The 26,163-nt window shown below is 49.2% G+C and overlaps 3 protein-coding genes across 3 annotated transcripts; 2 read left to right on the top strand and 1 right to left on the bottom strand.

Annotated features, from left to right (window-relative positions):
• Window positions 1–1,861: 1,861 nt before the first annotated feature.
• On the top strand, window positions 1,862–3,847 carry MIND_01247100 (uncharacterized protein; the record flags this gene model as incomplete). The annotated part of the gene is made up of 8 exons (XM_037368957.1): window positions 1,862–2,122; window positions 2,169–2,447; window positions 2,492–2,518; window positions 2,572–2,709; window positions 2,765–2,884; window positions 2,932–3,129; window positions 3,182–3,511; window positions 3,566–3,847. Exons 1-8 carry the CDS (start codon window positions 1,973–1,975, stop codon window positions 3,845–3,847), a joined length of 1,524 nt encoding a protein of 507 aa, XP_037214925.1. The 5' UTR covers window positions 1,862–1,972.
• Window positions 3,848–4,158: 311 nt separating this feature from the next.
• MIND_01247000 (uncharacterized protein) lies at window positions 4,159–5,062 on the bottom strand (the record flags this gene model as incomplete). The annotated part of the gene is made up of 3 exons (XM_037368956.1): window positions 4,159–4,193; window positions 4,242–4,891; window positions 4,941–5,062. 3 exons carry the CDS (start codon window positions 5,060–5,062, stop codon window positions 4,159–4,161), a joined length of 807 nt encoding a protein of 268 aa, XP_037214924.1.
• Window positions 5,063–24,366: 19,304 nt separating this feature from the next.
• Window positions 24,367–25,325, top strand: MIND_01246900 (Carbohydrate esterase family 5 protein; the record flags this gene model as incomplete). The annotated part of the gene is made up of 3 exons (XM_037368955.1): window positions 24,367–24,454; window positions 24,508–24,592; window positions 24,638–25,325. 3 exons carry the CDS (start codon window positions 24,367–24,369, stop codon window positions 25,323–25,325), a joined length of 861 nt encoding a protein of 286 aa, XP_037214923.1.
• Between the last annotated feature and the right edge of the window lie 838 nt (window positions 25,326–26,163).

Below are 26,163 nucleotides of genomic sequence, written 5' to 3'. Positions count from 1 at the left end.
CACGGGTAGGCCATACCCGCGCGGGTACGGGTACGGGTCAGCGGCAAACTTACCCGTTGCTTGATGACTCAGCTGGCTTTGCTCCCTTGTGGTGTCCAAGATGCTCTGTGTTCGACTGTGCTCTTGCGCAGCCTTTTTATCCCACCTTCCGGACAATAACCAAGCTGTCTCTTCCTCCCTGCCTGCCCAAACCATGGGTAAACCCATACCCGTACCCGCGGGTATGAGTACTGTGGCTGTGCGGGTACGGGTGCGGGTAGGCCCTCGGATACCCGTGGGTATACCTGTGCCATTCCCTATATACAATGGACTTGTTGACCTTATTACTTAGACATAGACGCCTCCACAGCACATTCCGCCTCCGGACCGAGAATCTGAACGATTTTCGCCCAACGTTTTCGGATCTGGACACTGCGGGTGGGGCTATTTTCGACCGCGGAGAGGACACACTCCGGAGTTTAGTGTGATTTTTCCTCCTAAAAGTTGATACAAAAAGTACTACTTTTTGCAAAAAAATCATTTTTACAGGAAACAAATGGTTTCTGCAAAGGGAAACCACTTTAACCAGTTTGTATCAAATTTTCCCTTTGCGGAAACTATTTGTTTTCTGTAAAAATATTTTTTGCACAAAAATTAGTCCTTTTTGAATCAACTTTTGGGAGGCAAAATCACGGTAAACTCCGGAGTGACATTCTCCGAAGCGAGCGCGAGGTCGACGCCCTGGGTGGGTGTCGGCGGTGGCACGCGAAATGCTGACCCGGACGGGGTCAGGTCGAGCCATGCGGCATTCTCGTCGCCGGGGCGGCCGGGCTCGATAGTGTCACGAGCATTGGGCGGCGGTGGTGCGATCGCGAGGCGCTTGCGGTTACGGGCGTGGCGCTTGGGCGAAGTGGAGAGCGAGCGCGACAGGGACTTGACCTTCGACTTTGGCACGGCGAATCGCCGGGTGTGGGCGGCTGGAGTTATTTTGCGGACGATTCGCGCGACTTTTGTGTATGACGAGCGCACAAAAGAGGCAGGCCCGGAGCGGGCGGGGCGGGGGCGCCGTGGAGACGGGGGGCTGGCGACTGCGAGCAATGGCTCAGCAGAAGGAGAGCGGTAGAGAGTGTCGGTGGAAGGGAAGGAGGGGAGATTTAGGGTGGATGCAAAGAAGGACATCGAAGTGGGCTGAGTAAGGATGTTAAGGATAGTGCCAGACTAGTGAGTGGTGGGAGCAGGATGGGAGTGGATGTCGGTGGTGTACGTCTTTTAGTATCTTGTCTCCACAAAGGCTTGAACGTGGGCTTGAAAACGACAAAAGGAGGGTGAGCCCAAAGGGGGTTTCAAAGTTTGTTGCGCATCTTTTGTTCATTGAAAAGTCATTTGACCAGAGACCATCGTTTCCGCTTCTACGGGTTGTGTCGACTCAGGACCAAAGTATGTCGGGATGCACGTCGTGGTCGAGAAGAAAGAAGCATTTGACGTGGCACGTGAGTCACGGCATGGTCCGTGCGCACCACGTCAATCACGGGCCAACCCCATTACTTGCTTCCTGCCCTCTCATTCGGAATCTGGTCCTGGCGCTTGGTGCTATAGCGCAGTGACGATGTCTTTGCAATGCCGCCCCATATGCATGTCTGGTACGCAACCCTCGTCCTACAACCGCTCCAGCTCACGAGATGTCGTTTTCCTGAACAGTGAAGAGCCATATTAGCGAGCCGCGACACCCAAAGTACCAATGACTTGCGACGAGTGCGCGGTGGCGGGAAGATGACGTACTGGTGCGACACTCCGAGTCCCTTACCCTCGCCGCGATCGTGATCCTCGCCAGCAATCACAGCCACCCGTTTCCTCTCTCCTTCGCTCCTCCATCTCGTGGGCAGCTACTCCCTTGCTCGACAACCCAACGACACACGGCGAGGCGCGTGCTTTCCCCCGGTATCTTCCCCCGCTGCAATATTTTCTGGGTCGAGTACTTCGGAAGTTCTTCCCGATGGCAACCCGACCTTCAAGTTTTGCACACTACGTGTCTTCGCGCGACGCCATGCAACTTGAAGCCGCACCGCCGCTCATTTCTCTCGCCCGCGCGCTCTCCCTTCCGCACGACCGTGACGGCCTCGCCGCGAACAGATGGCTCGGCGAGGTGTGTCCCCCTTCCTTTCGCATCCCCCAACTCCAATCGGCGACAGCATGCCGACAGACGCAAGGCGAGCCATAGCGAGGCCGAGAAGAGCAAGACGACGACCGGCGAGCGCCTCGTAGATGCGCTTCGGGGCGCTGTGCAGCGCCGCGAGATGAGAATGCGCGAGGAGGGAGTTGATGAGGTGAAGTTTTGCTTCAAAATATCTTCTTCTGGTCAAGAATCATCCACTGAGGCGATGCAGGTACCAGACGGGTGGCCCTGGCCGACGCCTCTACCGCATGAGCTTGCGGACGCCTCGAACACACTCCCAGTAGTGCCAGCTCGCGTATGTTTCAAACTTCCCACAACGTTGGCTCACTCACACTCCAGAACGTGCCGGCGCAAACTGCGGTATTGGTACGTCCCGCCCCGCCCTAGTTTTGTTCGCCTCTTTCTGAAACAGAGGATAGGACTCGGACGTCGCCATGGTCAGCGTAGTCCCGCGGGTCGACCGGGCTGCGGAGCGCTTCGAGCGGCAGGAAGCCATGATCGAAAACTTGCATGAGCGTGTGCATGATCTGTTGGAGGACCGCAAGGAGATGAAGGAGGTGCGCGCTCCGTTTTTGCTCAGATCGCGGGTCGATTAACGGCGGGTTTGTCCAGCGATACGAAGAACTGTTGACAGCGACGAAAGAGCTGCAGGAGATGCACGACGAATTGAAGAGGGCGAATGAAGAGTTGAGTGGCGCGAATGCAAGTCTGCAGATGAAGTTGTCCGAGTTGGTGCGTCATATCGCTCAGACGTCCGCCCCATTCTCAAGGTTTTGTAGGCGTCTAAAGGGAGTGTGGATCCACGCGAAGCAACGATGCCAGGGCAAACTGTCTCCCCTGCGGTGGACCCCGAGAGACGCCTCTACCTCGAGTTCATGGCATCCCTCCCCTCGCCACCGCCCACGCGTCCCGCCTTCCGCGAGCTGCAGTCGGTATTACCACGCGTTCGTGACTGGTACCGCGTCGCGAAGCAAGAGGTAAGCTGCGCCGTCCAAACACATCATCGTTGGAATCTAATGCAGACGACAGGGCAACTCGGGATCCACGCGCGCTTTCCTGCTTCTGGCGGGCCGCACGGTCTGGTGTGATGATACCCAGAAGACGCATGCGCTGGCCTTTGCGCCCCAGGTTTTTCTCTGCTACTCGGGGCTCGGCAGGGCGCCGGAGTGGCTGCCGAGCGGCGAGATGGCGCGGCGCGTTGGCGAGGAGGTGGAGCTGTTTGTGGCGCTGCGGCCCGGGAAGGAGTCGGATATTGTCATTGAAGACGCACGGGACGATGCAGTGTACTACGCGGGCGTGTACAAGGTGCATAGTCTCCGGTCAGTGCACGAACCAGGGTCGGCGGTCCCGCCTGATGTGGTAAGCTGGCTTGGGTGCACTCTGTGATCAGGCGACTGACGATAGCCTCTATAGTCGATGTATCATTTCCTGCGCGCGATGAATGTGGATGTCGAGATCCCCGGCGATATGTCTCGGCGTCAGCTACGGGAGATCCTACGGAAGGCGCTGCCAGAAGGCGAAGATGAGTTGCCAGGCGTCGAATGCTTTGGACTGCAGTGTATTGGGTTTGATGCGGGGCTCTATGAGACGCTGCGGACACAGGCAGCAGTGTGTGGCGTGAAACGGTGTGCGAGTGAGGCTGGGGTAGATGGTGGGATTGTTGGCGGCAGGACCCGCAGGAGGGTGAAGGGTTGAGGAGGTTTATGATTATTTAACGGGCTTGGATTCGATTCGATTTGTAGCGCGGTGTATATGCACATTGTTGAGGATGGAGATGGAAGAAAGGGCGCAGAGGAGCAGGAGGATGAAAGAAGAGTATGAATTGTTGTAGCTATTACATGTCTTTATATATTGTAGCTGCTTGTTCTAGATAGTTCTACAGGGATGAAGAATAATAGTAAGTGGAAACGGACAGAAGCTCGGGGAAGGTCCGGAGCGGCCGGGCTGAATAAGCGCCGGCCGGCGATGCCATTCCCAACACACATATGGTCGATAGGGATCATCATTTACGTCTCATCTCGATCCGCGACGAATTGGGTTTCTGTTGTCGATCAGCCACTGCGCGAGTGGAAAAATAATTAGTACGCACGTGGAATAGCCCCGCTCCGCTTTTGCGCTAGGAATTCTTCGGCAACGGCCCAGTAGTTCCAGCGGTTGAGGGCGCCTTCGTCCCAGTCGACGTATGCGGTAATGACCAGTCGCTGGTCGTGTGTGAGTGCCTCGGGGGCGCGGGGCAGGACGCCCATCGGGTTCTCCTCATCCTGCAGAATCACAAGGAGCAACAATTGCGGGCACGCGGCAAGGATTTTTATGATCACCCCCTCGTCCAGTGTGTTTAGCGCGAGGTGCGTCAGCCGCGGGAGAGCGGCGCAGAAATCGGTGGCGCCAGGTACCACGTAGAACAACTCTAGGCGCGTGATTCCGGCAAAGACGGGCAGGGCGGCGTCACTCGGCATCAGTTGGCAGACGCGTGGGTCGAATGCCAGACAGCGGAGGTGGCGGAGCAGTAGAAGCGCCTCGCGGACGACAGGATCTTGAGTGGAAAAGCCCAAGGCGAGATGTGTAATGTTAGAGCAAATACGCAAGGGTTCCACGGGTGGGATGTTGATGTAACCGGAAACGATGACGTGGCGCACAGTGTCAGCGAGAAAGGCCTGTCGAGAAGTATCCATGGTGGTCAGATCAGGCGATTTGTACTCGGGGCCGAAGCGTAGCGTAGCGTAAAGGAGAGGCTCCAGCCTCGCGCGCATTTAGCGTACTTATAGCGAAAATTCATCGTATGACTCACCAAAGTCGGGTGCGCCGCGCGACGAAGAGGAGAGTGTACAAGGTGTGCAGGGAGGCTTTGGCGGCTGTGCGGAATATGACCAGCTCCAGTTCGGGCGGAAGAGCGGGAGAGGAGGATGGCATCGGCGCGGATGCTCAGATCGCAGGTGGTGGTCAGGAACAACCCCGAAAGGAAGTTATGTCACACGCTACGACACATGTCACGTTATGTCACACGTCAGGTTTGCTTGCTTGTCTTCCCACACTTGCTTGTCCTCTGCTCCTTCCCCACTTGTGTTGGGCAGCCAACGCGGCTGAGTGCGGAATCACATCGCGTCAGCAAGATGACATCACCGTATGATGTCAGAATCCGGGAATTATTCTTGCGACAGATTTCTGCGCAAATTTAGCTATCTGCGACTTTTTTTTGATATATATTCATTACTGCAATACATTTTTTACACACCATACAGAGTCAAGTTAGCAACACATTTTTTTTCTGCCATGGACACAGCGCGACTTTCCCTGCCACCACACGACTTTTCTGTAAGATGTTGTGACTTTTCTGCACGCACACCAGCAGTGCGTCACTGGTTTGGATCGGTCCATCAATTGACCTTGAGCCAGTCCATCTCCGAGAGTGTTACCTGATCCAAGACAAAGTGTTAGTCCCTTTGTCCACTGTATCACTAATGATGGCATTCTGAGACATGGACCTGGAAGCTCACCCATCACTGCCTGATTCCCTCAGTCTTTCTCTGGAACCCAGCACATTCCCATCTCCAACTCTCCGAGGCATGTATGATCACTGCCAGACCAAGACATTTGAGGCAGCAGCAGTGGGTCTAAATAAATATGTTACAAGGTCAATTTGCGACTTCTCTACATTTGTATAACAAAATATGTCGCGCTACTAAAAATACAAGGAAAAATGTTACAAAAATGCTGAATTTGCGACAAAATAGATTGCAGGATTTAGTCCCCATTCCATACACCATAATCAGCGCGCCTTGGGATCACGCACATCAAACGCGTACACGCGCTCAATGGCAATGCATCTCCGCTCGTCATCGAGTGCGGCCCTGGAGCTCGGCCTGACTCACCCTTGGAGTCATTTCTTCTATCACATATATATATAAAGCATGTATCACATAGTTATAGTAGTTTTTCGCTCTAGGGTGCTGTGAGTAATTCCCTGGGAAACGGTTTCGAAACACCCCCCGTTTCGAAACCAGGCGGTTACCGGGGCTGGACCGCCCGGTGATGGTAGCCGGCGATGGTGCAAGTCGGTCTGAACCTTGACCAACCAAGTTTGGCACGGAGAACTCCATGGAAGTTGCGAGGGCTGGTCGCCCCAGTTGGCCAGCAAGCCCATAAATTTGATTGCCGATGGCGTGGTGGGGAGATCCGGGATCACGCGGCCGTCCTGAGAGACACGTGCCCGTTTCGAAACCAGGTTGACCCTCGACTGATTTCAAAACTTACACCGGTTTTGAAACTGTTTCGAAACAGCTTCAACTCACATCACCCTATTTCGCTCCCCTCCATTTATAACCCAAAGTCACCCTTGCCATCGCGCTCGTCCGGCCGCTTAGTCACTATGGCATTTGTCATTGCCACTACCTCATCCACCACACTCCCACATATCCCCCAGAGCCCTGGGTATGAAGGTACTACGCACTTAGTAGGCCATGCACAACAGGGTGATCAAATAGTTATAAATATTTTTGTGCTTTGACAAGGAGTTTTCGCCCCTTCACAAGTAGTTCAGTTGTTTATACCTGATCCACGCATCCAAGATTTCCTCTACTTTCCACTCCAGGACTCCGTCCTCGAGATCCAGAGGGGGCTGGTCGTAGCCGGGGTGTCTGTCGAAGGGGTCGTCTTGAGCGAGCTCAAGCTTGACGATGGGGGAAGACCGGGTGGAGCTTCGAGTAGCGCGGAGGGAGGTCGAGCTTCTAGGCACCTTTGCTGATCTCCGCGACTATCTTGAATGGTCCCAGACGGCGGTGGGAGGACTTCTCCGAGGGGCAAGTCGTCCTGATGTCAGAGGCATCTAGCCAAACACGGTCGCCAACCTTAAACTCTGCAGATGGAGTGCATCTCCGGTCGTAGTAGTGCTTGTACTCCTCTTTGGCCTTAGCGAGCGCGGCCTTCGCTTCGGCGACACCGGTGGCAATCCGGTCACGGAACTCGTTCACTGACTCCATGGCGGAACAGACTCCGGGTTCAAAGCCCATGCACGGGAGTCGTCCTGTGTCCGTCATGAAGGGGACTTGTTGGGTGGAGGAGTGAACGTGGTTGTTGTAGGCGAACTCCGCAGCCGGAATCAGCTCGTCCCAGTCGTCCTGCTGATAGTTGGTAAAGATCTGCAGGTACTGTTCCAACTCTTGATTGACGCGCCTCCGTCTGGCCGTCCGTCTGCGGGTGATACTGTACTATTTCATTCAATTCTGCAGGCCTGTGACCTGTGACCTGTGACACATGTGGCAGAAATGTGCAATTCAGCCAAGGGCTGAATTTGGTGTGACCTCCTGCCTTATATGGAAGTTCTGCGCACCGTAGGCGCGGAAATTTTCGGAAATTACCATTTTGGGACGGTTTGGGACCAAAGAAATTGACTGTGACCTGTGACAGGCAGAAAATTTTGGGCCAAAAAATTCAATGTGACTGTGACAGGACTAATTGATTGAAATAGTACAGTACGCAGTGGACGTGGCAGGCTTGATGCCGATTAGACGCCAAAGTTCTCGGGTGAAGAGACGGTATGCCAATGCTCTGGGGGCGTTTCTGTTGTGTGCAGCTCTCCGAAGTGCCTTGGTGCGACAGCACAGGTCACAAGTCACGACGTACCGGCCAATATGGCAAGACATTTAAGGCCACCAGTAGTTCTGGGAGACCAACTCCAAGGTCTTGAAGTGACCAGCGTGTCCGGCGACTCGAGTGTCGTGGCAGAGCTCAATGATGCGTCTCCGCAGGTCCTTGTCCTTCGGTACGACGATCTTCCCACGAAAGTGGAGAAGACCGCCGGAGACGGCCCACCCATCGGAACATGAGGAGCGGGGGCCTCGAGCTTGACCTTGGACCTTAAGGAGTTGCCGGGCCGCTAGTGCAACGGGCTCCTCGAGGTCAGGCTCACCAGATAGGGCATCACAAATGTCGCGAAGGAGTCCGGAACCGGGGCCGGAAATGGAAACGCCTTCCAGTGCGCGGACATGGAAGAGTTCGGGCCGCAGAAGGACGACGGCCACAGTCAACCAGACCGGAGAGTGAGAGCTTGAGCGCGCTGGTAGTGGACTCTAACTCCAATGGGAGGTGGAGGGAGTTCACTCCGGGGGAGGCAGCAACGGTGTACTGCTTGGGCAATTTCTTTTCCCAGGCCGTGAGGCGGCGAAGGACTATGCAAAAGAGGGGTTCCCCTGACAACGACATGGCACTCTTTCTCCCTCCCCCACTTAATTATTTTTTGTCCGCAACAACTTACACATTGATGGCCCATCCTTCTTTTATGCTGTTACCTCCTCCAACTTGAGGAAATGTCTCTGTAATATTGCCTCAACATTGATTCTCTCCGGAATATCTACCAATCTTGAAATCTATGTTCACGTTCAAGTTATTTTTTGGCTTTTGAGACTTTTCTTACTCAACAAATTGCATACGTGGATTTTAATTGTTTTTGTTAGTTAGTTTGGTTAGAGAGCTCATTTTCTGTCCCCACTCCACACTTATTAGCAGCTTCCTTGTTTGGGTCTGCTTGAATGCATTACCTGACACGTCCTCTGCCACAGCAGCTCGTTTGGCTTTATTAGCCTGTTTTATCACTTTCTCTGTGGCCTTCTCCTTCTCCATAGTGTAAACAGCTTTCACCTGGTTCTAGAAAGCTTCAGAACATAAGGGGTAAATAAAAGCGAGTAATATAACACAGGCCATCTAAATTAACTCCCCAAAGTCCTACTATGTGACATATTGTCCCTTAAAGTACATTTTCACCAACAAAGACCTGAACTGGTACTTATGTCCAACTGTTAGACAGAGTGTCACAACCATAACAAATTTCCCAAAAAAAAGGAAAATTTCATCATAAAACAGCTAGAGAGCCTGGTATCACACGAGACACGGCACAAATACGGGCAGAGTTACAGAAGCAACTGAAACTTGCAATCGAGGGGAAAACAAGCACTGTTGAAGTGTCATAAAAAACACTAGAATGAAGGATAAGCTGGCCCAATACTGGATTGAGAAAGCATTGCAACGGTTTAGTGCTACGAAGAGCATGGATCCTAGGTGCAAAGACTAGGAGATTGCGCGTGAGGTGAACCAGTGGCTACAGGATCAGCCTGGAAACAAGTTAAATCCACTGCTTGATCTGATTGGGCTGGAATAATTTACTATACCTTAGTATCATACCAGTTACAAAATGTCACACTGACCTTTGGTAATAATATAAGAAATGACTTAAAGTCTGGGGTCTTAGAGGTATTGCAGTTTTATAGCCCGCTTTATTGCAGCATAAGTAGGGCTTTTTTATATCATCTCTTCTAATTATAATAGTTATCTGCATAGGTGGTCTATTCTAATTAAAAAAGATAATTGAGATTAACAGGTGATAGGAAGAAAGAATTGAGTAGGATGGATGAAGTATGCAGCATGTGGAGATACACTCTACAGACGACTAGCTGCCGCGATCTGCGAGAGATGTTGCTTTCTATTAGTTGGCGAGTAAGCACATGACTTGCCATTTTGGAAAGTTGATACTGATTGCTTATTCAAGGTGCAAGCATAGGTGGGAGGAGAGGAGAGAGGCCCGCACGTTTAGTTCAGCGCTGATACGTCAGCAATGGGCGCAGGGAGTCATAGTGGTGATATTTTTACAAATGTCCCCTGCCCCTGCAGGAGGTACATTTTTCAAATTTGCCTGCAAGGCAGGAAAGACGCATTGCAGGGACATTTGACAAATTGCTAGTTAGATTATATAATATAGAGAATCTTGAAGCCTTTTAAACTTTATTAAGCTTATTTTAGTGATTCATTTGATGGCACTGATGCTATTTATGAAATGTGATTAATGTGGAAACATTTTTAATTGCCATCAGTACTTTTAATGACTATATTGAGTTACATCATTCTTGTCCCAATTAGAATGTATTCTCCTAAAACCCAGTACACAGCCCTCATTAACTATATTACCGGTCGTTTTTAAAGCCAAAAATCTCGAAATATTAAAGGCTCAGTTAGGCGGGTTTGAAAATATTAAGCCTATCTCTTTTTGATAAGCCCCTGCTAATAAAAATCAAAGCCCCCGCTAATAAAAATCAAAGGTTTGACAGTTCCGGCGATTCTGGCCGAGGATGAGCTAGTCTGAGGTGACTGTGATGTGATAGATCGTGTTTTCAACCCATGCTTGCTTATAGATTTTATGCTACCAGGACGCAAGAATCTATTCACAACTAAGTGCCAGAAGCCAATATACAAGTTCTAACCCTATCATACCTCTCTGCACGTCTCTACCATGGACTACAATACTACCACTACCTGTGCAGTTGACACCTGATAAGTTCTTTCATTAGTTACCTTCGGGAGTAAGGACAGTCTGAGTAGTCAAGAGCGAAGAACTATGACCTGGTAGTGTAGATTATCAGTATATTTCTGTTGCCAGTGTCTACATACCAATACTCAATATGCTTACTATATCTGCTCTAGTATGTTCTTACCCTCAAAACTTGCAACTGACCAGCAAATCTAGTGCTTATACATCACCTCAACTTTAAAAACTTGCTGTTTATCCTATGAGCTTTAACGGAGCGATATCAACACTTCAACTCATTTACCTATCTATTGTCTGAATGAATGCTCAACTGCTACATGTCAAGTGGGGGACCTCAATATGCAAGAAGTCTCACCCTGCTCTGCCTCACAAATATAGCACAAGTCGGCACACGACAACATTTACCTACTTATCAGCATCTGTTTCCTTATGTTGTGGGTAATTCTGGGTTGTGAAGGCATGGTTTGGGATATATTGTTCAATGAATATCATTTTTACATGTAATAGGCACTGGGAGTGCTGAAGGGACAAGTTGGCCAAACATATAGGGGCAGGGAATTAAAAGCAACATGCCTGCTATCTAGGGTAAAGCACCTTACAACTGGCAAAGGTAAGGTACCTCCACTCACCTGCAGGCTCTTTTCAGGCAATTCAGCTATACCTCTATTATCTGACACTACGGACATTAATGCATTTTCCACCCCAGAAAATGCACAGAAAATTTGAAATTTTCTGAAGATCTTCTAAAGATTTTCATTTTCTGGGGCGGAAAATGCATCAATGTCTGTAGTGTGAGGCTGAATGATATATTATAGGCCAGTTCTAAGGATATTTTAATAAATTTACAGGTACCTTTAAGAACTAAATTCAAGACCTCCACTCCCTGCTATCCGTGGGAAAAAAGGTACCTCCATCTGCGGATGGCTACACCTGCGGATGGAGATCTCAGGTACCTGTTGAACCATCCTTAGGTCCAGCCACTCGTGAGAAGCTTTATAATAGAGAAGTAGGAGAAAACATAAGAAGAGGTGCAGAGGGATGACAATAGTGAATGGACCTCAGAGTCAGGCCCGGAGATTTGTAGCAAGGAGTCTTGCCCTGGAGTTGCGTGGGCTTCGCTATCTGAATGTAGTAATGCTAACACAAACAGCATCGCTGGTAGAGCCACAGCCTGACAGACAAGTATGTTGCATGCTCGTCGTTATGGTGAAGAAGAGAGAAGAGAAGCAGTGATTGGCCCAATAACATGTAATTATGGCAATCTTGACTCTGTACCACAATAAGCTGCAAGACTGCTCCTTTTCTTAATGCAGACTCTTTTAAGGCTTGCAGCTAGATGGCGGCATGTCCATGACATCCCATCAAAGACATTACTACTATCTGCAGCATGCTAGCCATTTAGCAAAAACTTGTTAACTTCCCAGCTCAGGCAACTCTGCAAAGACAGTAGCTTTATCTTCTCACATTATAATACGCTCGCAACCTCCTTATTTGTTATTAAAGCACTTCTAGACTTGCAAATGTCGGGGCTATACAGAATCTTGAAAGGGATAGTAGGCACCTTTACAACCACTCTTCTATATTTACAATTGCACAAGGTTGATATTAATTATTACTGGCACTAAAAATTACCAGTGCTGGCCTCCATGTCCTTCTTCTTCTTACCTGGCTGCCTGCTGTGTCTGTCTGTCTTACAAAAATTGTAGGCCCTGACAGTATCATGCTCCTAAAACAATAACATGGTTATATTTCCTTGTGCTACACAGGCTTATCAATTCTTGTAATATATAGCTGTATACTCTCTCTCCTTGGTTGTTCTTCCAACTGGGCTTGAGTCATATAAGAACCCACACTGGGCTCTGCCAAATGCCCACTACTGTGTAAAGTTCTTGCTGTATTATCTCACCAGAGATGGTACGGCTTGCTTCCTCTGGGTAGTGATGGGACTCGTTCTCTTTTTCTTGGAAGTCAACATCAATTTTCTGGAGAAATGATCAACCAAATGCATTCCGACAGGTTTAAGGCAGTTATTTGGTATGCATTATGTCTTGGTCTCCGTCTGTAGAAATTTAAACTTACTAGATCCGATAGTAAGTTGTTTTTAAAGGTTGTGATTCTCATCAACTGTTTTTTAAGATAGCAAAAGCAATTATTGTATCAACGATCTGTGGAATCCAAGTAATTCTCAAAAACGATCAAAATCATGTTGCTACCTCGTTAAGTGCAGGTACTCACATAACCGTGGCACTTATTAGAAAGTTCTTGATGGTGATGCTGCACTGCACTAAGGCGGATACTGATGTTATTTACAGCGGGACACAATCTACACCACCACTCAACCTACAAATAGAAGCCCATGCTAGGTCTCTACACTGTTACATAGCTGGAGTAGTAGCAGTCTACAAGCTGCTGCCACTTTCAGCTTCTGTTACTACATGTATTGTATCATACTTACTATTTTAGTTTATTCTAATAATGACTCATTTACAGTGTTCTCTAACATTTTCGTGCATTACTGATTAAGGTGCCAAGACCGCATTAGAAACTTGCTTTACCTGCACAAGAATTTAATATCCTTCTGCAACCTTGCTTGCAACATAGGTCAGTCTCCATCATTACCGGCCAAAACGGCATTTACTAACAACTTTAGACTGAGCTCCAGATGTCTCACACAGCTTCTTTAGTAAGTACTAGACAATCCTCGACAGCCATCTAGGAAAAGCTGTCAGGAACCTGTGTCTCAGTCACTGACTCATCTTATCTCATCAACAATCAAGTTGTCATTGTTGTAGGCGTTCTCAAGGCAGTAAGTTATACTTTCTACTCTAGGGAGTGCGAGGTTAAGGTGCTGGAATTCACCCTCATCAGACACCACAAAAGGTGTTAGCTCATCTAGACAGCAGGATGGTGGCAATGGAAGTCGGAATCCGCTAAGAAGTGTGTGACAACTTACCTGCCAAATAAACTAGCCTTGAAAATAGATGGTGTTTAAGCGTGATACCTATACCTATTAACACTTAAGTGATGTGTTAACAAGTAGGCAGGCGTGGAGGTTCGTGAAAAAGCCTTGATAGTAGCAAATATTCAAGTAAGAACATTGAAGATTGAAGTGGAGAAAGGTAACAGGTTCTATAGTCACAGCAGTTAGACATAGGTTAGTCGATTCTATAAAATAGGGAAGCTCTGTTTCAAAGTGTCTTATTCTTAAGACTGCCTATCGAAAGGGAATCTTGCTGTATTCTGAACTCTAGTGTAGTCTACAGCGGGAATTTATACCTGAGTGTTTCTCACCTTATCTAATCTTTAGCTGCAGAAGCCTCCGCAGCCGTTTCAACTTTTCTCTAACATGTCCCAGCACCGTGTTTTGCTTTAGCAACGCATCTAGGCTCTCTAATATGTTATATCCCTTTGTTGTGTCTTGCTCAGAACACGTTTAAAGCTAAACATTGTCGTCTTATGACCTAGTGCATTATCCTGCAGGCTTAATTGTCTTCAGTTCTCCTAGCTCATCTCTAGTCAGATCCGACCTATTTCAAGCCATTGAGCTTGCCCAAGCCCTAAACACTATCACTTCATTTTCCTCACTGTATTCCAGTTTGTCAAGGCCTAGGCCCACTGGACTCTTGTGTTGTGCCTAGCTCAATGTCTAGACCTTCAAGTTCGCGAGACATTGGCAATAGAAGGTCTTGTTCTCGTTGGCACATAGATGGTCCTACTTGTAAGGCCCTAAACCCTGGCTAATGATTCTGTTTCTCAGAATAGATGGTCCTACTTGTAAGGCCCCAATTCCTGGCTAATAATTCTGTTTCTCAGAATGCTGCTCGACCTTTATCTCTGGTTGCAATTGTCGGATGAGCTCAAATTGGTAACGACAGGCTCTCTCATAGTCATGCTCGATGCATCAGTGGTCTCATCCTCAACCTTGATATTCCACATTGGCAATACTAAGTCCCCCGAACATGGGGTGTCTTTGAGAGTTATCCCCGAAGCCTGTGGCTGGAATGCTGGCCAACTGCTATCTTATCTGGTCCGTCGTCGTAGGTGTTCTCAAGGCAGCAAGTTCCACCTTCCACTATAGGCAGCATCAACAGCATCTTTCATCACCTCTAGGGAGGTAGATAGGTATGAATGTTGTCAATGGTGCTGCAAGCAGGGAAATCTAAGGGAAAGGTGCCTCTACTTATACTGCTACTCTAGCCATATGGCGGTGTGGAAACCTAGTATGGGCTTCTATTTGTGGGTTGAGCGGTGGTGTAGATTACGTCCAATGCAAACAGCGTCAATTTCCGCCTCCAAGGTGTGCTCCAGTCGTCTGGGTACTATCTTCAGATTCTTCCTGTCATCTCAGAGGAGGTCTGCCAAGTTATCAAAACGTAGATTAAAGGTGGCGTTGATGAGCTGTCAAACTTGTCCTACCTGTTGTGCTGGTTCTGTGTTGTCAACACCATCCCCCATTCCAGAGTCCTACCCTTCACCGACAAAGTGGTAGAACACTTTGCAGATCGTGTTTGGCATTCAATGTTCTGTTTGGGAGCACTTCAAAGGGTTATTCAGGTATGAGGACAAGTAATCTATCTCAAGATCATGGGAGCCAGATTTCTTCCCCTCATTTCCCTCCAAGCCCAGCCTTTTCTTCCTCACTGCCACTATAGATCATGTGATGAAAGTTATTCAAATAGTCAAGATATACAACTTTAATTTTGAGACAATTTATGACATGCTTTGATGATTGTCCTTACAAATGACAAATTTCATTGTAGAACAGGACAAGGGCACTAAAACCAATTCCCTTTCCAGGACAACATGTCACACTTGTCACAGAGTGAGACTTGAGAACTTGGTCTGGATGGCCTATTGGACTTAGTGTAGTGTAAAGATTGCCTTAGACTTTGGAGATATTCACCCTCATCTCCACCAATTATTCACCACTTAGCCAAGAATGAAAAGGCTGGGTTGCCACTGATAATCTACCGTAGGTTTTCGGATAAACAGGTAGAAACATTCCCCTCACAAAAATCTTGAATCCTAATTCTTTCTTGGCACAAACTAGCTGCAGAAAAAAAAACTCGAAATTTTTGTCCTTTTTTTTCACAATAACTAGCTAAACAAACTTGAAGTTTTTTTCGTCATATTTTTCAGGCAAAACTTGCCAAAAAAAAAGTTTAAATTTTGATATGGAAAAAATTTTATTCAAAAATCCCAATTTTTTTACCTTACCTTTCATGGGGAAAAATTCTGGAAATGGTGCAGTGAGGAGAGCTGCCCACTATAGCAGTCCTATAGCACAGAATTGAATCCAGTGACAAAGGTACATAGCATGAAAAACATTGGTACATGAACCTTGACCTATACACAAGGTCTATGATAACTAGGACTAATATAAGGCCTAAAACAAGAGTAATATATAGACAATGCCCAAAATAGGCAACAGACACTTTAACCGGGGTCTCAAATCAAGAAGATCACAAGGACCTAACTATTTAAATTGAAATTTTGTGCAGTTTGTCTTTGGGGTTCAAGCCACCAGGAAATGGCTAACAGATTCAGATGATCTTATAGGAGTGAGGAGAATATGGTTCTACTCTCCTAGCACTTGCACTTTGCACTTGCACTTGCACTTACACTTGCACTTGCACTTATCCAACTAATGTGACAGTGGTGGTGTTACAAGTGGTGCATTGGTTTGAAACCCCCCCCTCTAAGTAATCATTAAATTATATATAAAGAGAAAGAGATAGTACGTAGATATTTGTCAAACTTTAGACCAACAACAGAATCCTTCAGCCCCTATCAATAATCCTCACAATATCATGGAGCATGACTCTAAGGACTTGGTATGCATAATATTATTCACTTTCATTCACCCTTATCTACCAAACTTTGTTGGAATTTTATATAGAAAGCTCACCTTTATTCAGCTCTCAGGCAATTATTTATCACCATGGATATTCTGATTATACTGAGCCTTGTCAATGGCAACCTGGTATGCTACCACTAACAATACATAGTGATATGTGGGCAAAACAGGCATAATTATCAATATTTGTCTGAGAAGTTTCTAGGTTTGTATCTGCTTTTCAAAAGGAATGGATTGTGGTATCCCTAGGAAGTATTTGAACTCAAAGCTTCCTCAATATCTATAACTGTTTTCAAACAAGATCCATAATAACCAGCACTAGGATCAGGCACAAAATCAGAGTGGGATATAAATGATACCAAAAATTGGTAGCAAGCTCTTTGATCTCAGCCTCCTGATATTTGATAATAATTTGCCCCACTGGTGCATTGATAATTGTGATATTAGGAGGACTGTCACAGTCTTGCACAAAGATTTGGTCCAGTGCAAAACCTTCTTCTCCTCCTGTTTCTGCCCAGAATGCTATAACCTTTCAGTATGAATTATATAATAGTTCAACTTGCATACATTCTCTTTTTTCTTCTACTATCTCATACACAGGATAGTTCAAGCTTCTTGCAAGATCTGGGGTGGTTGGATCATATCCTTTTGATGTTTGTATTGTCCATAGTTCATTGAATGAAGATTTTCCCACACCAAGAGTTGAACAATAATCCCTGATATCTAGAGGGGGGAATCCAAGTTCAAGTGCTTCATCAAAACTTAGTCTCTGGTTCCCTTCAGCATCCAGAGACCAGAATGCAATATCCTTGAATTGTTCAGTACAAAATACTGCATAATTTGCATGACACAGCAGAAGGAATCCCTTGGGACATTTACAAGAAGACTGAATTGTAAAGTTCACTGTGACTTGATGAGGGGTTACAAATGCTAGTTGAAGTATTTGAGTTTGATTCTGAATCTGATTTTTATCTTACTATAGAGTTCTAACTCATCAGGAGCAGCATTTAGCAAAGACAGCAAATAGGTGGCTTGACTCTTCCATATATCGGCACTTAGGTCTGAGTTAGGAAGTGCGTCGAGATAGTGATATCCAGACAATGTATCAGGTCCAATAGGGAGACTAAAAGCTTGCTAAGTATGAAAAGTATAGAACAATATAATAGCACCATACAATGACCATCCATTAGAAAGAGGATAGAGCAAGTCCTTATCATTCCCTCTCCATTGACACTTCTTGAGCCACTTGGGCATGGGACAGATTGCCATAACTTTATACTTGGGCAAACCATTTTTTTTACTATGGACAGTGGGTGTCCACTTGACAACCCTATTTCCTTTGACATAAACCCCTATATTGTTTTCCACCTGTATCATGGAATGATGAAGAGAGACGACATTTAGGGGCACCTTTGGTGTCACTGCCCTGAATAAAGTTGATAAATCTTCCACTGGTGGGGCATTTATCCAGTGGGGCCCAAGATGCATGAGGCATAACTCTATGCTTTCTGAATCATATGCTTGGGAGTAGATACCATCTGCCAGTGGATTGATCCCAAGAGACAACTGCTTTGTTGCTATATTATACTGAATTATTATAGGCTGAACTTTTTTGAATAAGAATGACAGGAATTGTGAGAAGTGACATACCATCCACTTTGTCTGATGATGTCCAATAGCCTGCAGAGCTGACTAATGTCTCTTAGGAAAATGAGGGGAGAAAGTATTGATGCTCACAGGGAAAGCACATCTCTATTCCAAATCTATATTAAGTATTGAGTGAAAGCATAGAACTTTACAGCTCACAGCATGAAGATATGTCTTGAGTCTGTCTTGTGGGCTCAGATAATGATCCAGTTGATGTGACTCAGCTGTCACAAGTTCTAGAAGAATCAAATGCATTGTCCATGATGGATTGCTTTGTACTGACCTCCATGGTAGATAGCCATGTAGAGCAGATCAGTACTGATGATTCCATAAAGTTGTTGCACATGTGGATGTCTAGACAATAAATTGGCTCCTCTTGTTATTTTCTTATTTGCAAGTTACCTGATCCTCTGTATATATTTCACCTCCTGTTCCCAGTCCTATGAAAGTATGCTCATATTATTTCAGCTTTATAGTTGAGGGTACACTACCTGTTTAGCTGGTATGTTTCCTTGATAAACTGATACTGTCATAGTCTCTCTACTAAGCCGTGCTTTATAAACTTTTCTTTTCTGGAAGCTTGATGTAAAAACTAATTCCTGCTGTAGGTATAAATCTCCTAGGGGAATTTGACGGAAGTTGGCTGGCAACACAACAGATTAGCATAACAAGTATAGCTAGATATACTAATGGGCCAATGAGACTCACCTCCGGCAATAGCTGTTGTCTCGATCTGGCTATGTTCCTGATAAATATGGGTGGTGAAGCTACTATCTGTGATACTAAAGTTGCTGGCCCCAGAGAAGAAGTTCCCTGCACTACTGGCAGGATTCTGGATTATAGGATCTGTCCCACTGGAGTCTGACTCTGCCATCTCACTGATATTGTGTTGTAGTGCAGTAGACATAGGTAGGGGGCACAGGGCAATGATGTGTGAGTGGGGGAAGAAGGAAGAAGCAAGGCTGTCGGCTACTGTCATGACTCTTATATTGTATATGTGGCGTGAGATGGTTTGTCTCTATTTGGCAGGAGCATTGAATTATACTGTTGTGATGTAAGATTCACGGCCCAAACAAGTCCCCGACGGCACAGCTGACAGTTGAAATTGTCATACGTTGCCAGCGGATGCCAGCGGATGCCCATCTTGCGCATGATTGTGATAAGCACGTGTCTAGAGGGTGGTCCGTGCGCGTCGCTGTGATTCGCATCACTTTTCCAGCTTGCAGCCTACTTCTCCGATGCTCCACTCTGAATCAAGACCACGTTCGTGTTCTTTCTCTGAGTACCATGACTGATGCCTCTGGCTGAAATTCTAACTGCGTCGGCACGTCCGCTAAATCTGCCGAGACCCATCACGGCTGACGACAGTGACCGTGACCCGCAGATCTTTTCTCTCGACGGCCATCTCGAATGGAGCGTCGACGTGGAAGAGGCCGCACACACAGCAGGTAAACAACGCAGAAACGAGGTTTGCTCCGACTCGGACGACGCGACGCGGAGCTAACGACGGAATACAAGAAGTTTTAGACAAGAATCCGACTTTTTCCTTCTCCGCCCCCCACTTGGATGCGGGACACGTGTTACACGAGGAAGACGAGCGCAGCGCCGACGAGGGCCAGGCCCGCGCCGCCCATGCGCTCCGCGACGGCGCCGTTCTTCTGCACGGCCGCGGTGCTGGTGCTGGCGACGCCGGACGTGGCGCTGGCGGCGGAGGACGCGAAGTCCGAGATGGCCGTGGACAAGGACGCGAGGGCAGAGGTGTCTGCTGTGACGGAGAGCGGAGGGGAGACTTCAGTCGTGCTCTACAAGGCCATGAGGGTCTGCACCACAGGTGAGTGTTAGGCTTACCGTCGGCGGAACAATGCTGATTTTCGTGCCAGTGGACGTCGGGCCGTGGCCCGTTTGAGTTGGTGACGCGGGCTTGACGCTGCTCCCCGGCTTACCCGTAGTCGCCGTAGTCGACGTATGCGGGTGGGTGGCCGTCGACGTCGTTTTGAGAGTGGTCGTGGCGGTCGGGCTCGAGTGTGGGGCCGACACTGTCCGTCTTCTTCTTCAGCTCACCATTGTGTACGAGAAAACGAAACGCACGGGCGGCGCACTCCTCTTGCTGCAGCTGGAACGCGGCCATCAGATCCTCTGGCGGGCACGTATTCGTGATGCACTCCGCCGCGATGGTCTGGAACGTCTCGTCCGTGCACGCGCACTGGAGGTTTGTGCTGCGGGGGCGTCATCGGGGTCTGGAGAGGGTGTTTGAGCCGGATACGTACGGGACATGACAGACCGAGTTCTTCGCGGCGTTGTCCAGGCAGCCCTGCACGCATTTCGACACAATTGGCGGGCCGGGCGCAGCCAGCGCACTGGCGACACAGGCGACGACGGCGACGAGGCGGAGAGCCATCCCAGAGATGGTGAGGGTACGAAGGAGAGAAGAGAAGACGCGGCTCGCTTTTGGCTTTCTGCTGGTTTAGGCTTCCGCCGGTGCTTCGACGCCCGGCCGAACAGCACCCCGGCTTCCCGCGTGCGCGATTTCGGCCGCGAAGCAGGTGCGCGTGGCCGCAAATTACTTGTTCGCGCTGGCACGCTAATTGCAGCAGGACCAACTCCCGAGTTGGATAGCGGCCCGGAAACGCGTGGCCCGATTTGCCCGAATGAAGTCTTTCGCTTCTCGAGCTCGAGATACTCAGAGGAGTGTGCATGCCGCACTGATCGTTCCAGTCTCTGCTCCCCCTTCCGATCGGGCAGGACCATCCAAATATATGCTCGGAATGTTCGCTTGCTTTTGGTGCTTTTATCGGTCGCACAATCTTATCTAATCATCGACAAGTCTTCATCGCCGGATATAGTGACTTTAGGATTCGACAAGTACAACTTGCATATGTCAAATTGGCACATTAAAACATCATCATCTGTGAACTCTATAGAGCACTCGGCGGCGTTTGATTGGACATCACTGCATCATCTTCTCCACCGACAGTCCACCCGGAGTTTGCATGACATCTCCGGTCATCCCAGCGACGCGGCGCAGCGGATACACCAGAAGATGGAAAAAGGCATGGCGGGCGGGGCCCGGCCTCTGCATTTGTATATTCCTTTTCCATTCCTGAAACGAGTGCTTGTTCTGATCAATGATTGCTGCAGGGATACTATGATGTGCATCACAATTGAAAATGGGAGCATGGCTAAAAGCCTCCCATCTCGTTGATCACCTCAGCTGTCTACCGTGGAAATAGCATAATCGTGATGCTTCTGACCGTCAGTTTCCCATCAGCATCACAGAGTGGCTTCACTCAAGTAAACAACGCAAGATTCAAAAGGAATCTCAGTGAAATCTGCTGTACAAGGCGCGATGTGTCGGTGCCGACTTTGAGCGTGACAACTTCAAAGTCCGCTCGCTTAGCACTCACCCGACTTGCCGGCCGTCAGAGTGCCAAGACCCACGCGAGCGAACAGCAACCTCAGGCCTCAGACTCAATTCTTTCTCGGAGACAGGGTCCATGACTGCTGACGAAACGGAACGCAAACTGGCGGCTGGTGTTGCTCGGCTGCGACAAATGCTCCGACCAAATGTCTCACAGGTTGCAGCAGAGCTTGGTGTGAAGTACACAACACTACACAATCGTTTTCAAGGCTTCACACGTTCTCGCACCAAATCACACGCTGAAAAACGGCTTCTCTCCGATGAGCAAGAAGCTGCGCTTTTTGACTGGCGGATCTTCCTGGCTGCAACGGGCCATCCAGTCGACAAGTCTTGTGTGCGCTCAATTGTCAAGGGCATGACTGGTCGGGTGCCGAGCAAGACCTGGCTTCGAGACTTTTTGGATCGCAATCCTGACATCACACTGGGCAAGGTTGCCGCACTCGACCCCAAACGCGCTCAAGCTTTCAATCGTCCTGTTGTTGGCCGCTACTTCGAGATATATGGGCCGTATACTGTATCAAAAGTTTTAGTACAACTTCTACCCAAAACAGTGAGCATTTGGGTACAACTTTGATTTTATTCAAAACTCAATGATACAACTGGTTGTTTTTGTGCACAACTTGCAACTTTTCATGCACAACTTCATGGCTGACAACTCTTACTCCCTGCAGCAACTTAACAGGAACAACTTGCAACTTTGAACTTCTTATTGCAACTTTGGACATGCAACTTACAACTTTAGAAAAGCATGTGCAACTTGCAATCTCTTATACTGCAACTTTCAACAAGCCTGGTGCAACTTTCTTTAAAACTTGACTCTGATATTAACAGAAGCTAGGAATTTCTAGTAGAGGATTTAATTAATTCATTTATGTAATATGGGAGTTCATTAAATTTATTCCCATCATTAATTGGAATCTCCTGGGAGTTAATAAAATCTCAGACTATTCAGAAACAAGCACAGAGCCTAGGCACAGTTAATTTTCTCCGTTTGTCTGTTTCAGTTAGCTAGTAATTTGTTTTGTTAGATTGATGATGTCAGGTGAGAATGCCTAAAATATGACAAATTTCTGCCAGCTCTTTCTGAATGTGTCAGATGAACCTCCTGTTCCAATCACCACCACTGTCTAGTAGTTGCAGTCATACTCAGAGTAACAATCACTCTTCGTGTAGCAACAGCATAGTTTTGAAGTTGTTCTGCATATTGAAAACCTGCAACTAACAAATTCAAAGTTGTAGTTGCTCTGGAAAGAAGTTGCTATATAAAAAAGTTGAGATTGTAGTTGAGAAAATGAAAGATGTTGTTATAAATCACAAGTTGTATTAATCCCTCTGGCAGTTGTTTTAGCTGGAAACACCTTGCCTGGAGTTGTCTCTAAAAAGTCTGAAAAAAAAAAGTTGAAAGTTGTGAAAAACTTTTGATACAGTATACCGCCCATAGAGATACTCGAGAAGATCATTCATGACAACGAGATTCCGGTCGAAAATGTGTACAATATGGATGAGAAGGGTGTCCAGCAGGGCGGAGGGAAGAAGGCTAGCAGTCGCAAGTACTTCCTTCAGCCTTGCCAAGAATAAAAATGTTCACACTTTGTACCGCTTTAGCAGCAGTAATCTGGAGCTGGTGACCATCATTGAGTGTGTCGCAGCAGATGGAACTGCCATCAACCCAGGGTTTGTGTTCTCCGGGAAAGAATTCTGCCCAGAATGGTTTGAGGAGGAGGGGGGTAACGTAGGCCTCTTTTCTTTTGCCGTCTCGCCTTGTACAGCAGATTTCACTGAGATTCCTTTTGAATCTTGCGTTGTTTACTTGAGTGAAGCCACTCTGTGAGACCGACGGTCAGATTATGCCATTTCCACGGTAGACAGCTGAGGTGATCAACGAGATGGGAGGCTTTTAGCCATGCTCCTCAGAAAGTTCTCAAAATTTTAGTACTGTTGGACTGGGGCTAATCAACGCTTTCTGATGCACTACTTTAAATGGCTATCCGTTGAGAATTGGCTATTTTATCGCGGATTTTCAATTGTATGTCCCATTTTCAATTGTGATGCACATCATAGTAAGTATGACTGCATTCGAGAGCGCCACGCTTGGCACAGGGAGCGCACCATGCGTAAGTGTCTTTATGCCGCGGCTGCCGTGGCTGGGCTTCATGCGCATGATCATTGATCACAGCCGCTGCTTCTATGTGAGCGCTGATGGGCGCCGGCGTTTCCTTGACGCCCGTGACACGGACGCCCTCCTCGCTTCTTCTGCTTTTCCGTTGAAGGGGCACGTCTGCCCGCCACTCGTGGATGTGTAGTCTTTTGGAGGTAATCGAGGACACGGGAGCCACATGATTAGGAGGAGGCCGGCGCGCGGGAGCGCGCTGATGAGGAATGCGTTGCGGCTGCACGGATGCTCGGCCACTACGGTGTCGTCGAGTGTGGCCAAGCGTCTCCAAGCGTCCACCAAGTGTGGGCCCCAGGTGGGTCGACGATCGACCTTGGCCTGGAATGAATTAGAAACCAGAGTTCCGCCCAAACAAACAGGGGCAGCCTGGGGCAGCTGATTAGACGATTAGAAGGAGGCAGCGCTTCCCGTCGTCGGCGACGAATCGCGATCGCAGGGGCTGTAGGGGTCAGCGCCGGCGGCAATTTGATGGCGGGACCCGTGGTTAAGGCAGGGCCAAGCCAGCGCGCGCCGTCCCGACTCCCCGTCGCCCGGCCTGGCATGTACGCGGGCGGTATAGGTCTGGAGGGCAGCGCTTGCTCGTGGCGACTTCTCGGTGTGTGTGTAGCGGAGCAGAGACCGGCTGCCGCTGACCGTTGCACTTGCATGCAGCGTTGATCTTCTCAGCGTCGATCCCCCCGGTGATCCGCACACGGCCAAACGCAATATAAACGGCGGTGCACGGCGAGGGGCCCATTCTTCTTCTTCTTTTCGCCCCGCGCCCACTTTTTTTCTTCGCCTTCGCCTACCACTTTCTATTCAACACGCCATGAAAGGATTCTTGACGACCTTTTCTGCGTTCCTCGCCGTGACGATGGCGAGCCCCATCATGCGCCGGGCAGGCGTCAGCGACGTCGGTGCGTGGGCGTTGTGTCCTCTTCACACGATACGCTGACTCAGTTACGTTTAGCTAATGACATGGAGGACCTGTTTAACGGAAAAGGCGAGTGCGCCGACGTCGGCGTCATCTTCGCGCGCGGGACCTTCGACTCCGGGTGCGTTCATTTCATCACCATGTCCTCTGCTAACCGGCCTTCCAGCAACATCGGCGTGTGGGTCGGCCCGCAGTTCAAGGCCGCGCTCGCCAAGTCGCTGCCCGGCAAGACGATCGCCTTCCAGGGCGTCAGCGCGACCGACTACAAGGCCACCCTCCTCGGGTACCTCGGCGAGGCGGGCTCGCCCGCGGGCGGCAAGTCCCTCGCGGAGACGCTCGACTTCTACAACCAGGCCTGCCCCGACACGCAGCTGATCGTCTCCGGCTGGTCGCAAGGCGCGCTCGTCGCCCACCGCGGCGTCGCGGGCCTCGCCAAGGAGACGCTCGCCCAAGTTAAAGGCCTCGTGACCTTCGGCGACCCATCGGGGCTGTTCGCGAAGGAGCTCCCGCCCGTGCCGAAGGGCGTCAAGGTCAACTCGCAGTGCTTCGTCGGGAGCGTGCCTGATCCGCTCTGCGCGGGCCTCGGCGACCTGAAGCTGCCGCGCACGCCCGGCGAGGTCGTCGCGCCGTTCACCGCGCTCCCCGGCCTCGCCGTCGGCGCGCAAGAGAGCGCCGCCGCGGCGAAGCTCGTCGCGGCCTTCCCCGGCCAGCTCGTCACCGCCGCTGCCGCCTTCGCCAAGACCATCGCCACCGCCCCGCAGCGCGCGCTCCTCACCCCGCAGCACTTCATGTACGGCAACAAGGGCCTCACCGACAAGGCGGCCCTCTTCGTCGCGAGCGTCATCAAGGCGTAGAAAAGTTCATAATGTACATTAATCCTTTCTTGTACTAGTTAGTGTAGGCCCCCGCCTAGCGCGGTTTAAATTTTCATTTTTAAACTTCAAAGCCCGCCCTTGTAAGGGCAACCCTGGAGACTCCGACGAAAGCCTAGCAGGGGAGGATCCAAAGCGTGAATAGAAGCTACGGAAATACACGGAGGGACCGACCTAGCAGGGAGGATCCAAAGAGAAGAAACTCTAAGGGTCCGCCTGCTAGGGCGCCAACTATATACTGGTCGTCCGTAACTGCCGACGTAGAGCGCAGAAGGCCTGAGCGGCGTCGCAAGCTCTGTCCCAAGGTGATCGTTGGGAGGGTCTTGACGGATCGGTGATTGTGCGGGCGAAGGAGGCCGTGGACGATGGTTGGGGTGGGTCGGAGCGTCCGAGGGGGCGCCGGTCGGATGCGCCTCGGATGCGTTCGGAGGGTCCGAAGGAGGCCGAAGCGGGGTTCCCCTGACATCACCCCCCCTTTGAATGCAGCGTCCCGACGCATATTTCGAAAGGGCAAGGAGTCGAAGGTCGCTGAGGCGATGTGCCGTGGTTTACCCGGGTACCTCCGATAGAAGTCCGCAATCTTGTCTGGCGCAAAGACACGGTCGAACCGAACCCACGAGTCGTGTGAAGCATCGTAGCCTTTCCACCTGACGAAATAGTTAAGACGCTTATACCTTATCCTGGCATCCAAGATTTCCTCGACTTCCCATTCGGGGACTCCGTCCTTTAGTTCGGGGGGCGGTTCGTCGTAGCCGGGTCGTCCATCGAAGGGGTCGTCCTGAGCGGGCTCGAGCTTAACAACGGGGAAGACGGGGTGGAG

Source organism: Mycena indigotica (assembly GCF_014461135.1).
Source record: "Mycena indigotica strain 171206Taipei chromosome Unknown Mind.scaff0012, whole genome shotgun sequence".
NCBI classification, from domain to species: domain Eukaryota; kingdom Fungi; phylum Basidiomycota; class Agaricomycetes; order Agaricales; family Mycenaceae; genus Mycena; species Mycena indigotica.
Note: the sequence above shows the minus strand (reverse complement) of the source record. Positions and strands in the feature narration are given on the sequence as shown.